This window comes from Balaenoptera physalus (assembly GCF_965194825.1).
Source record: "Balaenoptera physalus genome assembly, chromosome: 9".
In the NCBI taxonomy this organism is placed as follows: domain Eukaryota; kingdom Metazoa; phylum Chordata; class Mammalia; order Artiodactyla; family Balaenopteridae; genus Balaenoptera; species Balaenoptera physalus.
In genome coordinates, this window is record NC_138888.1 from 7766796 (window position 1) to 7784065 (window position 17270).

The window sequence follows — 17270 nt, forward strand, 5'->3', positions numbered from 1 at the left end:
TAGAGACTTGGAACTTTCAGCCCTGCCCCCATTCTCTTGAGCAGCGAGAGGGGCTGAAACTGGGGTTCATGGCGACGACGTGGTGAAGTGTCCATTAGAATCCCAGCAGCCGGGGTTCGGAGCGAACACACCCACACGCCCCAGCCCCATGGGGACAGCAGCTCCTGCTCTGGGACCCTCCCCGACCTCGCCTGTGTATCTCCTCTTCTGGCTGTTCTTCTGATTCTTCACCATATCCTCTAATAAACTGGCGAACCAATCAATGTTTCCCTGTCTTCTCTGAGCCGCTCTAGCAAATCACTTGAATCCAAAGGGGGAAGAGCTCATGGGACCCTGATTTACAGCTAAGTCGGACAGAATTGTGGGTAACCTGGGGACCTAACAGTGATTGGCATCTGAGGGGCGGGGGCAGTGTCGTGGGTCCGAGCCCTTAACCTGCGGGGTCTGACGCTCTCTCCAGGTAGATGGTGTCAGAATTGGGCTACACTGTGGGACACTCAGCTGGTATTGCAGAGAAGTGCTTGGCGTGGGGAAAACACCCCACATTTGGTGACCAAAAGTGAAGTGTCCTGTGCGAGGAGCGAAGGGGCCTCCCGGGAGCAGGGAGAGCTGGGTGTTCCCTGCACGGGAGGAAGCTACTGGGGTTTTCTAACACAACCAGCCCCAAGTGCACGGGCTGCCCTGACATGAGTCCTTGGCCTGGGAAGCAGCCAGGGTGCCATCCTGCTCCCAACACGACCTCGGGAGGAAGCAGGACCCTCCCTGCCCCCGCCTCCCCGGCCAGGCCGGACACCACTGCCCACTTTTCTCTGGGGAGAGAGCAGCCTCCCCGCTCTGGGCAGGGGCGCCCTCCGGCTCTCCGTGGCCTGGGAGATCTTTGTTCCTCTTAGACTGGAGAGCAGATAGGCCCTCCCCTCGCCCTGCATCACTCCCTTCCCCCATCTCCCAGCCCCTGGTCCAGGTGCACATCGGGGTGGCCGGGTCCTCCTGGGCTCAGATTGCAGAGGGCAGAAGCGACCAAGGCCCGTGGGTAAGTGCCAACTGGGAAAGGCCGGTGCCACCATCCTCACTGGCCTCTCGGGTGACGGGCCAGGCTCCTCACTGATCTTGATATTTATGTGATCTTGTGAGAACCCTTGAGTTACCCACGTGTTAGAGACAAGAAACCAAGGCCCAAGAGGTCAGTCCCTTGTCCACTGTCATGCTGCTGGCTCTCGGCCAATTCTCAAGAAATCGATTCACTGAAAGCCCCAGGGCCAGTGACCAGTGACCAAGTTTCCAGGACTCTTGTGCTGCCACTCAACTTGCCCAACGGCCAATGAAACACAGATTTCACGCAAATATGCTTCTTTTGTTCCAGGACAGTTCACCCCAGGCCTTGGGACCTCCCGAGGCCTCGGAGGTAAGAAGAGAGGCCGGGCTCCCCTCCGGGAAAACAGAGAAGGCAGAGGCGTTAGGGGCAAGCCCAGATCTGCAGGTGGAAAGCCGGCCACCAGGGCTCCCGAGGTTCAGGTGACCCTCACAGTGGCGTGACTTCACCACGACCGGGCTGACTTTCCAGAAGGGCTGTGGGAGAACGGGCCTGCCCGCCACCCTGCGATCCCGGCCCCGGAGGCCCCGCTCCTGCCGCCACTGGGCCTCCTCCTCCCGGGCTGTGCTGCAGCGGGGCGGGGACGGGGTGGGCCGCGGCTGTCGCGGCACCGAACCCCAGCGTCGCTGTTTCCCTCTCCGTGCTGTCAGGAGGGGACCGTCCTGGAGGAGCAGACCTCTCCTCTCGGCCCCTGACCCCGGCACCGTCTTCCAAAGCAGCACCGCTCAGTAAGGCCATTAGGGGACAGGTGTTATCTACACCGAGGAGCACGGAAACGGCCAGAAGCGTGGGAACAGCACGGGAGCCCGCCGTGAGGCTCCGGCCTGGCCATCAAAGGCCCAGCCTTTCTTAGGGGCACGGACTGTCCCTCACACCCCAGGCTCCTCCCCGAAGCCAGCGGCCGGCTCCGATGGCTCTGCTTTGCCTGCACCCAAGCCGCTGACACAGAAGGCCGCCACCCAGGATGCTCCCGCCCAGGCCTCAATCAGGGGACAAAGCAGAGGAGCCCTCGGCCTCCACCTTCTCCTTCAGGGACCGGGACTGTCCTCCCAATGGCCTGCGTCTGCCTCAGCTGCCCATGACAGTCTTCTTGTCCTCACCTGTCCCAGGACACAGGCAGCAGAAGCCGGGCATTATTAAATCCCTACCTACCCTCCCCACCTCCAGAGCTCAGAGGGCCGAGCGCGCACGGATGCCGCCACTGAGGCTGGGGCTCCTGGGACGGGGGCCGGCCCACAAGTGCAGGCAGGAGCCCGTTCCGTTCTATTCCTGATGACGCTCCAACATTCCAGGGCGGGGTAGCCTTGCGACACGGTGTGGAAGCCTCGTCCAAGAGAACCCGCCAGCCCTCAGCTACCCACTGCCCTGTCCCCGCCAAGGGACCCACTCACTCACCCACTGCACAAAGTAGAGCACCTACTGTCTGCCAGGCTCTGCTCTGGGCACTGAGGACGCAGCAGTGAACAAAGAAACAAACATCTCAGAGCAGAGATCTGTACTCAGCAAGGGAAACGCTGGACTGTATCATAGTAGGCGGGAAGTGCAACGGAGAAGATCTTGAGCAGGAAGGTGAGGGCTGAGACCGCAGAACCAGCGGTCAGGGGTGGCCTCTCAGAGGTGATGTGAACCTTGGGGGAGGGCGAGGGGGAGGGCGAGCCCTGCGGACGGAGGAAGAGCGTTCCAGAGAGAGGGGCCGGCAAGAGCAGAGGCCCAGCGGGCTGAGCGAGGAGGCCAGCAGGACTGCCGGAGAGCCAGCGGAGGGAGCAAAAGGACGGACGCCGGAGGGGCCACGGGCCAGGGCACAGGGCTCTGCAGGCCCGCCAGGACCGGGGCTTTACCCTGCGGGCCCCCGGAGACAGCCTGAGCCTGAGCAAGAGGCCGGGCCCAGGTGGCTGGGATGGAAAGAAGCAAACTCAGGATATGATTGAAGGTAGAGAGGAAAGGATTTGCTGACGGACTGGGTGTGGGTATGAGAGCAAGCGAAGAGTCCAGAGGCACCAAGGCGTTTGGCCTGAGCATCTGAAGGACTGGCTTGCCCTTAACCGAGGGCACTAGTCTGGGGGCTGCTGTGAACCGGGCCACGTCCGAAGAGCGTGTGGACAGCGCAGGGGAGAGGGCCTTTGGAGTCAGCGAGCCCGTTCAAAGCCCGCCTCCATCAGCACCAAGCTGTACGCTATACATCTTCTAAGCCTTAATCCTCACAACTGCAAAACGGGTCTGCACCTGCCCCACCCCATGGCGCGGCTGTGCGGATCAGAAAGCCTGGGGCGGGAGGCAAGCTTTTCTGTAAAGGGCCCCGTGGTAAACGCCCGGGCGTAGCGGCCTTTCTGGGCCGTCTGGTCTCTGCAGCTGCTCCCCTTCAGTCCAAGCGCCAGCGCAGCCCTGGATGAGACGTAAATGAACACGTGCGCCCAGCTCCCCATAGAGCTTCATTTCGGGATGTGGAAATTTTAGTTTCATCTAATTCTCATGTGTCACGTAATATTCTTCTTCTTTTAATTTTTTTTGACCATTTAAAAACATAAACCCCATGCTTAGCTTGCGGGCCAAACCAACTCAGGTGGGACACAGCAGATGGACTTAAAGCTCAGGCCTTGGGTCAGGGTGAGCGGTCAAAACAAGCTGTTGTTACGACAGCAGGGGAGACAGTCCGATGACTCCTCTGGTTGTGCACAAATGCACAAATTCCCCCTCTTGGATGACATGCATTTCCCAGGCTGGTCTCTGGTGAAAATCCAAAACAGAAAAAAAGAAGAGACAGTTAAGGGAATTCCCTGGCGGTCCAGTGGTTAGGACTCCTTGATTCCATTGCAGGGTGCATGGGTTCAATCCCTGGTCAGGGAACTAAGATCCCACATGCCATGGGGCCAAAAAAAAAAAAAAAAAAAAAAAAAAAACATTAAATTAAATTAAAAAAAGAAAAGACAGTTAAAAGAAGAGACTCAGGACCATGGGACTCAGAAACACTCTATTTTGCTCACAACTGCCAAGCTGCACTGTGCCCAGCAGATAGAAAGCATTCAAGAAAACAGTTCTTACATTGATGACTGGATCTAATTTTACGGGTGTGCCAGCACTGTGTGTGTGCATGTGTGTGCACACGTAGGGGTGCCCCTAAGGGGTGTTCAGAGGGTCCCAGGAGCCCGGCCTGAAAAGCGTCTGTGTTCTCCACCTCCTGAGTGCACTGTAGCTTCTGTTCCCAGTTAGGGGCTGAACTGAGCTCTCCCACCCCAAACTCACATGCTGAAGCCCTAACCCCAGTACTTCACAATTTGGAAACAGGGTCTTTAAAGAGGTAATCAAGTTAAAATGAGGTCAGTAGGTTGTGCCTTAAACTTATACATAGAGTTTCTTATTTATATAGAGGAGATTAGGACACAGACACACACAGAGGGCAGGGCGACCATGTGAATACCCAGAGGAAGGTGGCCGTCTGTAAGCCAAGGAGAGAGGCCTCAGGAGGAACCAGCCCTGACAACACCTTGACCTCAGACCTCCAGCCTCCAGGACTGTGAGAAAATTAATTTCTGTTGCTTAAGCCCCGGTCTGTGGGCCCTTCTCTCCCACCAATGCACTGAGCGCGGACCAAGCACCAGCTGTTACTTCTCAGTCTCCATGCTCACCCAGTAAAGCAGGAAGCACTCTCTCCTCACATGAGAATCCAAGCTAAGCAACTAACTAACTTGCAGGAGCTACTTGGATTCAAAGCCAACGCCAAGCCTGACCCCTCCCTTCACAACCTACCCACCGGCCACCTCCAGCCTCATTCGCACCCGTGAACTGGCCTCTGAGGGGCTAGTATACACGGGCAGTTAAGGGCGCAAATCCTGAGCCAGAAGAACTTGGTTCAAATGCCATCTCCGTGGTTCACCAGCTGTGACCTTAGACTGACTGCCTAACCCTCAGGGTCTCAGTTTTCCATCTGCAAAATGGGATACCAGGAGTATCCACTCCACAGGGTTGCCATGAGTATTAGATGAGTTGGTATCTGTCAACTGCCTGGCACACAGTTAAAGATGTATCCGCGCCAGCTGCCACCCCAGGGCCCTGCACCTGTGCACACAACTGTAACCTGCACGGTGACTCAGGAGGTGCGCTAGCGTCTCTCATGGTACCTGGCCTGAAAGACTTTCAGGACTGTTTGCATGGATTTTCTGCATAGCGTTTTCAGGAAATCCCAGGAAAGGCGACTGGCGTGGACCATGATGGGCATGAAAGGCAGTGAGAGGTCATGTAGGGCAGCCTGGCCTAGGGGCCGGCGCCCGGCACAGCCATGGGGTCCCCCTCCACGTGTCTCATCACTGCCCGGCTGCTCTGGGAGGCTGTGGGCTCCTGGAGGCCAGAGGCTGGGCCTCTGGTCTCTGGATTAATTCCTGTAACAAAGTACCACGGGCTGGGTGGCTTAAGCAACGGAAATACATGGCCTCACAGGTCTGGGTGCCAGAAGTCCAAAATTCAGGTGTCGGCAGGGTTGGTTGCTACCGAGGGCCGAGCGAAGGCTGCCCCAGGCCTCCGTCCTTGCCCTGCGGATGGCCGGCTCCTCCCTGTCTCTTCACACCTCTTCCCACGGTGCCGTCCGTCCCTGTGTCCAAATTTCCCCTTTTTATAAGAACACAGCCCTAGTGGGTTAGGACTGACCCCGCTGACCTCGCTTCATCACCCCAGTAAAGACCCTGTCTCCATGTCACATTCTGAGGTACTGGGGTTAGTACTTCAACATGTGGATTTTGGGGAGACGAGATTCAACCCGTAACAACGTCTATACCCCAGCATTCAAATGCGGGGAAATAAATGAAGGATGGGGTCAGAGCACCATTTCAGTGGTTCCAGTACAGCGGTCCACTGGTATCCACAGGAGGCTGGTGCCAGGGGCCCCCACGTGTCCTGAAATCCGGGGATGCTCAAGCCCATAGCCACCCTCCTCCATACTCACAGCTCCGCATCCACGGATTCGGCCAACCACAGAGCGCGTAGTACTGTGGTATTTATTGAAAAAAATTCGCGTCTCAGTGGACCTGTGCAGTTCAAACCCGTGTTGCTCAAGGGTCAACTGTACTTCAAGATCAGGGCTCAGGGTCAACTTCTTGGGGAACCTGACCCCAAGGAGAGAGAAGTACTGGGGCGACACAAATGGCGGGGGCAAGGCGGGGGGAGGGAGCGGAGGCTTCCTCTGGGGAGGGCAGGTCTGAGGTAGCGGGTGCCCACTTGGCCTTGTTGTCATTAATCAGCAGCGGTGTGTTCTCGAACAGACAACCCACGACCCTGCTCCTCGGGACTGTCGAGAGAACAGAGCCGTGCCCATGGTGACAGCACCCTCAGTGGGCTGTGCACGCCCCCCCAGGTCCCCCAAGGGGACACGGGTCCGCATCCAGGGACTGCTGCGTGCCGTTCCCCTGCTCGGAGACGCACCGGCCACGTTTCCTACTGTAATTTCGCCCAGCAGTGTCTCCTTCTAGAGACTCTCTGAGAAGCCTCATAGCAACAAAAGCCATTTACCTTTCATTCAGCATTTTCCAAACTTTCTTGAACATAAGTCGTTTCCAGTTTTTGCAGAACATCTGTCATAATCACACAGAACAAGTGTTCCGTGGGGCGCACTTCGGGAAATGCCGCTATACGACAATCCGTCCGTATGCCAACGCGATCTTCTAGTTCAGGTGTGATTTCGTTCATCCTGAGCCCCTCGCCTCTTGCCCCGTGCTTCCAGAACGAGTCCCAAAGCCATGAGGTGGGCAGAGCAGGACAGGCCTCGTCCCAGCGGCAGGGGAGGCGAGGGCGTCCCTGAGGGGAGAGTGACCGTCAGGCGTGTCAGAGCGCCATCAGGATGAGGAGGGTGACCTCACGTGTCAAGGTCATCAAAGTCAAAGAAAGGCTGAGGAACTTTCCAGACGGAGGGAAACTCAAGAGAGACACGGCAAATTGGACAGGATTCTGAATGGGGTCAGAACGGTGAAAACGGCGTTGCCATGACAACTGGCAGGCCCACGTGGGTGTTCTGGGTCCGGAGGGCGCATTGTGCTCGTGGGGGGTGACATCCTGAGGGGCCTGGGATGACAAGGCACCAGGGAGGCAGCTCACTCTCGCACAGTTGAGGGAAAACAGTTCTTGGTCCTGTATGTTCAAATTCTTTGTATGTTTTGTCAACTTTTTTTTTTTTAATTTGCAGCCAAGGGTCACAAGGTCTGCCTGGGAACCTGACCCTCTACGCACCCACCCCATGGGATCCGGCACCCACGTCACTTCCCTGCTCTGGTGGAATGAGGCTTGCTCCCCGGGCCGTTTTCTCCAGGACGGCGCTGAGACCAGCTGCCGGGTGACCTGCATTGTCACCTTGTCCAGGGGGGACGACCAGCAGGACCACTCAACTTTGCTTTCCTCTAACTCCGTGAGTATCAAAGTAACAGTATAAATCTCATTGAATTTGATTCACAAACTGGTCAAAACAAAATAGAATAAGAGGTAAAGAAATATGAGTAACTAATAATTCACGGCCTAACTGTGGCCTTTCCCTCTGTGTTTAGGGGAAACACTGTATTTCCCCCAGGGTGGTACTGACAGCGACTTCCACGGGACTCTTCAAGTTCCAGGACTGTTCCAGCCTTACCTCTGCAGCCCCTCCAGCCCCTCCGTCCCCGAGCACACGGCGGCCTGTCTCCGGGCCCACCCCAGCCCAGAGAGGAGCTGCAGGACCACCCGGCCAGGCCACCCCGCCCGGGCTTTGTGCAGCGAGCCACCCCGGGTACCCGTCCTTCCAGGAGGCACAGCAGCTCAGCTTCCCTTGAGAGACGCCGGCCCCACGTCAGCCACGTTCATTTGGGGAAATAAGAAGTCACGTCGTGAAGTCAGAGTCGCGGGGATTCTCCAAAGCTGCTGAAGGGGGTTTTGTCAATCTAAGCTGGCCAGTACCTTCCGCTCCCGAGGCACACCATCCCCTTGTGACCTGATCCCCTGGACGGGAGCTAAGACCTCCATGCCCGCTTCTTCAACTGGTACAAAGGGACCAAAGAATTCCTTCTGAATGCCCGGGCAGCAGTCGGCCTCCCTAAAGGAATCCTCGGATATCAGCCTATGTCAGAGGTTGGGGGAGAACTGGATTCAGCTGCGTTTAGAACGCTCTTGGCAGGAGCCGCGTTTCCACTCTCCCGTGGATTTCCTGGGCCCAGGGTTTGCCTACACCGTCCTGACCCTCCACTTATCCCATTCCTCCACCATTCAATGGACAGTCTCAAAAAAGCGGGGGGGGGGCTTAAAAAATTTGGTTAAAAGGAAACTAATTACAATCTTAAAAGATTCTAATTCCTATTTGCTGCCAGGGAGCGGTTTCCTAAACTACCTGTGACCACAGCTGGCACGGACTGTTAGTCTGTTTGCAGGGGCTCAAGAAAAGAGCCTGAGCAAAAGCTTCACGCACACGGTCACTTCCCCATCCCTCTGCGGCCGGCACGAGCTGGGCACCAGGCAGGTGGCCCGAGGTGCAGACAGAGAGCTTCCCCACCATCAAGTTTACCAGCAGGGCCAGTGAGCACCTGCAAGTGCCCCTCCGGACAGAGAGGGCCTCCTGCGTCTTAGCAGGAAGGGAGTGGCTTGGAGAACAGCCCCCTGGACACAGTGTCCGATGACCAGCAACTCTGGCGTCACAATGTAAACCTTTATAAGACCCCAGAGTGTCCGTCTCAGGAGAGACATTATAAAATCCTTAAAAATAAAAAGTCACCCCAACTGGAAATAATCAGAAAATGGGTGGGAAGGGTGCTAACTCCGAGAAGTCCAGTCATTGACATTGACATTGACATTGTAGTAACCCCGTTTGGTCTGCTTTCACATTAATATCTAAGAAGCTCTCATTACGTGTCAGTACTTTCAGATGGAAACCAAATCTGTGCAAGAGAACCCCTCCTGCCCCCATGTTAGCTTGGGCTGAGCACCAGGATGCTTTCTGGTAGCATGGGATCTGCACGCACGGTGGTTGTTTTGGTCACAATACCCTTTCTCGGAAGGAGGAAGAATCAGGTGTGGACGAAGCTGACAGAAGCCCGGGGGCCTCGGGTGAGCACCGACACGCAGGGAGACTCCAGAGAGAAAGCTGATGTGCTGCTCGTGAAGGGTCGGCTGCCATCCGGACATGTAACAGGAGGCACAGAGATGGCATTGGGCGTGGCAACTAACCAGGCAGCTTTTCACGCTCATGGGGAAAAAGCAGGAACAACCAGTTAATAATTTATCTTTTATTCAAATTGTTGAATACTTCATATTACAGTAAATTTGATTGAAAAAAAATGAGGAAAGAAATCAATTTTTAAAAATACACTCATGTTGAAATCAAATAAGCCAGCCAAACGGAGTACAAACCAAGGAACCCTGTAGGTTGGTTTGCTTTCCAGGATATGAATACCACTGAGTCTATATACAGTTCTATAATGCAAGAAAAGTCATTCATTAAACACTTCAAGAAAGGAGCCAACAGCCGGGAAGGACAGTGGTCTCGCCCTCCCGTCCTGCAGACTGAGAGGCCGGCCTTGGCCGACCCCCCTCCCCAGCCCCCCGAGCAGGAATCCACGTGCAACACTAGGGGCGAGAATCTGGCCCACTGGCTTTCATGCAATTTCCGTGAGTCACACACTGTGCAAATTAAGGCTTCTTATAGGTCGAATAGTTGATAAACACTTTTTTCTTTAAAAAAAAAAATAAGCACAGTAAAGGTGGTATCATGAGAACCTGAAGAGGTGAGACCTACACCCCCAAGTCCGGAAAAAAGTCTGACATCTCAACTCCATTCTCTCTCTCACTCACACACACACACACGCACGCACGCACGCACAAATCAATCTTTGGGTGGGTTGTTTGACTTCACCAGCTGGCGGAAGAAATACTGATAACTGTGCTCTGTGCGCCTAGGACTGAAGACGTCATGCAAAAAGCTGCAGCCGTTACTGACCGGAGGCAGACAGCAGGCAGACCCTCCAGAGCCCAGGCACTAGGGACCCACACGTGTGTGTGTGTGCACGCACGCGCCCTTACGAGACAGGAGCAAAAGGGAAAAGAGAGAGAACGGCAGAGTCTAACCGAGAGGGCACGTCGTGGAGTTCAAAACCTCGTATGGAACCACCCGACCGCCCCAACAGCCTCCCTGCTAAGGGATGGACAGATAGATTACCCCCTGCCGGCAGGAAAAAACTGTTGTTGTTGTTGTTTTCCTTTTTCCCAAACCTGAGTAATTGTCAAAGTCAATAAATAGGAGGAGAGAATTAAATGCTAAAATATAATGATCAAATACCCTACAGGGCCTAAAGCAGCAAGGGTTTTCCGCAAACGCAGCCCTCTGTTCCGAGACGCGTCTGGCCCGGGCGCGGTAGGAAGCGCCTGGCGGCCACGTTCCATGCAAGGACTTGGGACTAAACACGGGGCCCCGGCGCCGCCCTCCAGCAGCTGGAGCGATGCCCCATCCCGGTGACCACAGAGAGCGGCACCCACCTCCTCACCCTCTCCCCCATCACCAAAACTCTTCCCTTTTGAAACAGTTTTTGTTAAAGGCAAAAATGATAGAAGCATCACGGAGTCGAAGTCTTAGTTGGTTGGAGGTGCCGGCGGAGTCGCCGAGCGCACCCCGCAGTCTAGACGTGCAGGAGGTCCTCGTCGCTGTCGTCGTGGAAGGAGCTCACGGGCTTCTGCGCGGCCCGGGGCCTCCCCCTCCTGGCCTGCTCCACACTCACCAGCCCCACCCGGTCGTCCGCTTGCTCCCGAAGCGCCTTCCTCGGCGGGGGCCTCAGTGGGTGCACGCCTTCAGCCCCGGCCCCTCTGCCCGGGTGCACTTTCACCTCCGGGAGGGTCAGCACCTCGTCCTCGCTGTCCTGGTCGTCCCCGTGCAAGGAGGTGAGGGCTTCGGCTTTCACGGACTTGGTAGTGACGTGGCCATTCTCCTGCCCCTCCTTCCCGGGCCTCGGCGACGGCAGCTGGATCTCTTCCATCAGCCACTCAGTTTCATTCTCGTCCGCCTCTTCCTCCTTGTTCACCTGCCGGGACACAGCAGAGACCGTGGGTCCGCCTGAGACCTCGTCGGCCTCCTCTGGCCCCCTCCCTCCCTCCATGACCCACCCAGAGGCGGGGCCCTCTTCCCAGCCCACGGCAGCCATCACCGTCCCGTGTTCCCCCTCAGGGAGAAGGGGAGGGCTGGCGACTGCCAGCTCCTGCTGAGACCCAACCACGGCAGATAGTGTCAGGAGGCAGGAAGGCGGCCAGCGACAAGGCGGCGGTGCCGGGGGACGGGGTCCCTCTGCTCCAGGGGCCCTCGGGCAGCAGGGACAGGAGCCGCGCGGGGGACGCGGGGATGAGTGTAGTTGAGGGAAGGCTTCCAGAAAGCAGCTGGTAGCACACTCAACAGCCACGAGTGCATTTAGGCCCTCTGGCCTCAGTTTCTAGACAGTTATCCTAAGGAAGACATCCAAATGCCAGAGGCACAGAAACTTTCATTACTGTCTTTTTTTGTAGAATAGCCAAAAAAGTAGAAGTAAGCTAAATACTAAATGCTGTAAGAAATCAGCTGCAACCACAATGAGAAAAACTTGAAGGAAAAAGAACAAAACGTGTGTTCGGGTTAAGAGCAGAGGGACGTTTTCCCTTTGTCCATTTCAAACTTCCCGCGATGACAGGTTCCTGTAGTCACTGACCGACATCACGACAACAGTTCGATCGCGTGCGTGCGCGCGTGCGCGTCGCCCAAGACCTCGGCAGGCATCAATTACCTTCGAGTACTTGTAGGACACGCTTGTGCTTCTCCGACAGCAGCTGGTGATCTTGCTCATCACCGTCTCCCTGGAAGGAGGCCCACGTTACTCCAGGCTGGAGCCACGCCCCCTCCGGCTCCCGAGTGCCCGCCACCAGGGGGGCTGCAGCCCCAAGAGCGAGCGCTCCCTCACCCCACCGAGCGCTCCCTCACCCCACCGCAGCAGGGCTGTAAACCAGTTCAGCAGGAAGAACGCTCTAGAGTCAGACAGACACAGATCCAAATCCTGCTCCCCATTTTCAGGGTGTAAGAAGGGTCAGAGTGGGTTTCCCAGCACTTGTCCTTCTGCTTTTTCACGTCAATACGACGACCCACACCTTCCTGCCACCCCAGGGCTGCGCCGAGATTACTGGGCCAAGGGACGAACGCAGGGCCGGCTCATACCCAGACCTCCCGCCCCGATCCTGCGTCCCACTGACGGCCTCTCAGGGTCGGAACGGCTGCGGTCAGCACTCCCCGACCCTCTCTCCTTTGCCTCTGGCTCCTCGGGCAGGTGAGAGAGGCAACAGGCAGCCCCAGAGCTGGACCATCCCTGCGCTCTGGACAGGGCTGACCACACACAGAGCCCTGGGCCTCATTCATGCGTGACATGAAATCTGCTGGACGGTCCTGCTGCCTGTGAGTGACAAGACCTTTCACCAGCAAAGGGGAGCCAATGGAGGAGGTGTCACACCCGGTACCTCACAAATGCTCCCCTTTTAAAGGGCAGACAAGTCAGCTGATCAGAGGAAAGTCAGCTCGTGACAGGTGTTTAACTCTCTGTCCATCTGTGGACACGTGCAGAGAGCCACATCCTGGGAACAGGTGGGCCAGGCCAAGGCCCGCAGAGCATCTGCCACGTGACCTGACAGGGTCCACAGCCCTGGTCAGACAGGACACATCGCCACAAGGACGCAGACGTTTACAAAACACAGCTCTGGGGACCGCTTCCACACTTTGGCTGCTGATGGGCTCAAAAAAAGGAGCCCAGATTCCGACTCCGAACCACTGGCCGGTCCCCCGGCCCACTCCCCTCTCCTTACCGGCGCTCCTTCTTATGCAGCAGCAGGGCGAGCAGGCAGGCGGTGAGCGCCACCAGCAGCAGGCTGAGCACGGCCCCCACGGCCTGGCTCCGCTCCGAGAGCCCCTTGCGCTCCTGCGTGTCGTCCCCGGCGCTCTCGCTGTCGAAGCCCACCCTGCGGGGAGGCCACACCACTCAGCCACCGCCACCGCCAGTGCCTAGCGAGGCCCAGCTCGGGAGGTGGCCCTGCCTTCGCAGCCCCCCCCCCGCAGCGAGACGAGATCCACCAGAGGTGGAGGACAACAGCGGACAAACGCCTCTGATGATGAGACTGAGGCAGGAGGACGGGGAAGGGCGATCCTCCGGCCACACGGCCCTTCGCCACTAAGGGGACGAGAAAAGCCGAGCTTTGGGCAACACGCCTCCCCCAGGCCTCGCTGATCCCGCTGCAGGGCCCCGAGAGCACAGAGGCGCTTCTGGAGCAAAGACTCAGGGACACGCTGGCCGCCCTTGTCTCCCGAGAACACAGCTCTCTTCTCTGGGAAGAAACAGTGATCACAGCCCAGGTAACAGCTTCTCCCTCCCAACAACTCATCTTGGGACACAGCCTCAATGCTCCTGGAGTTAAGGGAACACCGTGGGGCAGAACCCCACTTACCCCAGAGGACACACAGCAGAGGTGTACCAGGAGAAGAGGTACTGGCAGTCGGCGGTCTCGTGGCTGAACTCGGGGATCCCGTCCTTCACCAAGGGGTCACAATGGAAGAAGATGGTGGAGGAGACAGATTTCGTCTTGTCTTTTCCACACTTGGAGGAAGAGGCAAACACCACATCCAGATCGCCATCTGTCAACAAGGCAGGCACACACACAAGCACAGCACCATTACCGCTGGTGTTTCAGTAGTGGGTCAAGTTTACTTTTTCATAGCCTGTAAAAAGTTTGCAGAGACTTCAATTCAGACGTAAGGGTCCTTCATCAAATGTCCCAGATGAGCTCTCACAGACTGCTCAACACACATTATGGGGCCCCTGCCCTAAGTCAGAATGTGGGAAAGACTTGAACCTTGCCCAAAAAGAGGTCTGGCCTTTGTCCTCAGCTAACAATATGATCTGGAGGCGGGGCTGCCTACACAGAATCAGTCCACCTGGAGACCGAGCTTGACCAACCAACCAACCAGCCAGTCAACCAACCCACCAGTCAACCAACGAGTCAGTTAACCAACCAACCAGCCAGTCAGCCAACCAACCAACCAGCCAACCAACCAACCGAGTGATCAACCAGTCAAGCCTACACAACGAAGCCCCAATAAAACCTCTGGACACTGAGGGATGGGCGGGCTTCCCTGGTCAGTTCCTGAGCTTGTGTGTATGTGTGTTGTCACGTTTATGCTGGGAACACAACACGTCCTGATTCCACAGGGAGAAGACAACAGAAGCATCCGGCTCCCCCCAGACTGCACCCTACACACTCCTCCCACGGGCCGGCTTGACTCTGTATCCTTTCACTGTAACAAGCTGTAAGCACGACTACACAGCTCTTAGCTCTGAGCACCCCCTAGTGAGTCATCGCATCTGAGGCGGAGACGGAGCCCCCTGAACGTGCAGCTGCTGTGAGAAGTGAGAGGCGCCGGTGCGGACTCTGCCTTGTGCGGACAGCTTCGTGGCTGGAGACTCAAACCCCTCACGGCCGGCCACCACTGGAGCACCGGGGAGCGCAGCGTGTGCAGCGACACGCCCGAGGGCAGCCGAGACCCGGCCCTGCGGGCTGGGCTCGGGAAGGCCCCGCGCGTCCTCACTCATAACCGGCTGGGCCGTGACCCGAGTGGGCTGTCCCCCAGGCTGGAACGAGGGCACAAACTGGTGAGCCGGTGAGGGGCCGAGGTGGCAGCTCTGAATCTCAGCCAGAATCTCAGCAAGCGACGGGCTCTGCGGCTTCCCACTCTTGCCCACTCGGATGAATGCAGACTCGTGAAGGGCGTTAAACTGCATTCTTCCTGAAATGTGGACGAAGGCTTAAAACTAAACCTACTTCCTAGCGCTGGTGAATGAAGGCGGTGAAAAGGTCCGAAAATGATTTCATTAACCAAGAATAAATAACCGTGCGCACACAAGTGTGTGTACATACATACACACAGACACACGCACCCCCTGAAGCTGGGGGACCGCAGGAGGCCAGCTAGACTAGACGCAGGCCTCGTGGACATGAAGGTTCTCACTCCAGTGGCCGGGCCCCTGACCAGGGCTGTGGCGTGGAGCCTGAGCACTGCTGCAGGTGCACCAGCAGCAGTGCCCCTGGGTGTGAGGAGAAGCGAGCACGGAGCTGGGACAGGCCAGAGGAGGAGGACGGGGCGGGCGGAGGCGGTCCAGCAGGAAGGCCCGTGGAGAGGCGGCATGGGGCCTGCAGGGGCTCGTGAGTAATCTGATGGCTGGGTCTGGGTGCGTTTGCAGGACCAGCTGCTAATAAAACGGGAGTCTGTCAAAATCTTCCAGGCGGTTTTCAAAAGAGCTTGGACTTTCCTTCTCTGCAGAGCAGTGGCCTTGGAGGCGTTTAAAGCAGCCCTTCAGTCAGTCAACAGACATTTACTAAGCACTTACTACAGGGCCAGGCCCTGAGGACAGCACCTCAAGAGGGGGCCCAACCAGCCACTGCACGACTCCAGCATCCGACCCAGAGTCACTGGAAGAGAACAGAGGACCAGCGGGCTGACCCCATGACAGGGAATCACGGAAGCGAGCCAGACTGACCTGGCAGGTCTCTGCCCAGCCCCCGTGGGCGCTGTCAAGTGCAGTGACCAGCTCGGCACCCGAGCACGGAAACGCCCTCTGCTAGGCTACACCTACTCAGGGAGCAGCCGCTCCCCCTCCTCGCCGGGAATCTCTCTCTCAGCAGCCCTTTGAAGTCAAAGTCAGCTGGTTTTGTAAACACATTTAATCGTTTAAAAAGCGAGTTCATTCACTTGGTTCAAAAATCAAATCATGAAATGGTATATAGTGAAAGACTAGTTGTTTAAAACAAAAGCACACGAGCTGCCTCCTGGAAATATTCTTTCAAGGTCAAGAAGGAATCAGGAAAGAAATAAGTGAGGGCAATTAAGAGGTACAAACTTCCAGGTACAAAATAAATGAGTCACGGGTATGAAGTGTAGAGTGTGGGGGAATATAGTCAATAATTATGTAATATCTTTGTGTGGTGACACACGGTAACCAGACTTATCGTGGCGATCATTTTGAAATAGCGTTGTAGGTCAATTATACTTCAAAAATAAACTCACAGAAAAAGAGATTAGATTTGTGGTTACCAGGGGAGGAGGTTGGGGGGAGAGGGAATTGGATGAAGGTGGTCAAAAGGTACAAACTTCTAATTATAAAATAAATTAATAATAGGGATATCATATGCCACATGCTGAACATAATTAACCCTGCTGTATGTTACATTTGAAAGTCATTAAGGGCGTGAATCCTAAGAGTTCTCATCACAAGAAAAAATAATTCTTTTCTTTTTCTTTAATTCTGTATCCATGTGAGATGACAGATGTTCACTAAACTTGCTGCAGTCATCATTTCATGATGTATGTAAGTCAAATCATTACGCTGTGCCCTTTAAACTTATACAGTGCTGTATATCAATTACATTTCAATAAAACTGGAAGGGAACAAAAGGAACAAAGGAAAAGCTCCATCAGTGCAGCGGAATGCCCTCCTCCACACCCACCCGAATACTTGGGTCAGGTCTCTCTTTTCTTCTCATCCTTTTGACAAACCCGAAACCTCCTACCCTTCTACAGTAACATCTGAAGTTTCAAAATAAAGACATATTGTGACAAAAACCAAACCAAAGGAAATTCCGGACGTGGCCATGCACGCCCACCTCACCACCTCTGGTTTAGACCAAGTTTTGCTTGTTTGTTTAGGAGGTAAATCTTCCCTATAGCGAACCGCTCTGGTCTGACACACGCTGCTCAGTCCGCTATGACAAGCGCGTGTCAAGACACAGGATCAGACCCAGGGCTTTTGTGCTAAAACTGATCTGACGTTTCAACTGCAGGGCGTTTGTTCATGAAAATACGTTACAGTTCCTCCAAGGAAGTTAAACGTGGCACATGGAAGGAGAGAGTTACCTTGAAAGTAGTATTTGGTTTTGTCAGAAGTCCCAACTTTCCTACTGAAGTGCTGGTCGTTGGGCTTCACCTGACAGATGTTGGCCCCCGAGCACGCGGGGTTCGTGGAGCTCGTGATGGAGGACAGCTGGATCTCGTACAGGTACTTGTCCCCATTCGTTCTCATGTCCCCAGAGGCGCTGAACCGCCTAAAAGAAAAGGTCGGGTGACTCCAACGGTCCTTCAAGAGAGCCCTTTGTCACCTGGACCCAAAGCCCAGGGTACGGGGCAGGGCTGCAGGAT

General features: G+C 55.9%; 1 protein-coding gene across 1 annotated transcript in view; it reads right to left on the bottom strand.

The window, feature by feature from the left end:
- Positions 1 to 9300: 9300 nt before the first annotated feature.
- IGF2R (insulin like growth factor 2 receptor) overlaps positions 9301 to 17270 on the bottom strand; it is a 110463-nt gene continuing 102493 nt past the window's right edge. The window contains exons 44-48 of the mRNA XM_082475511.1: positions 16989 to 17176; positions 13529 to 13715; positions 12893 to 13045; positions 11830 to 11899; positions 9301 to 11100 (exon numbers count right to left, since the gene is read on the bottom strand). Of these exons, the coding sequence (XP_082331637.1) occupies positions 10702 to 11100; positions 11830 to 11899; positions 12893 to 13045; positions 13529 to 13715; positions 16989 to 17176 (997 nt within the window). The 3' untranslated portion in view covers positions 9301 to 10701. The remainder of the gene's footprint in view (positions 11101 to 11829; positions 11900 to 12892; positions 13046 to 13528; positions 13716 to 16988; positions 17177 to 17270) is intronic.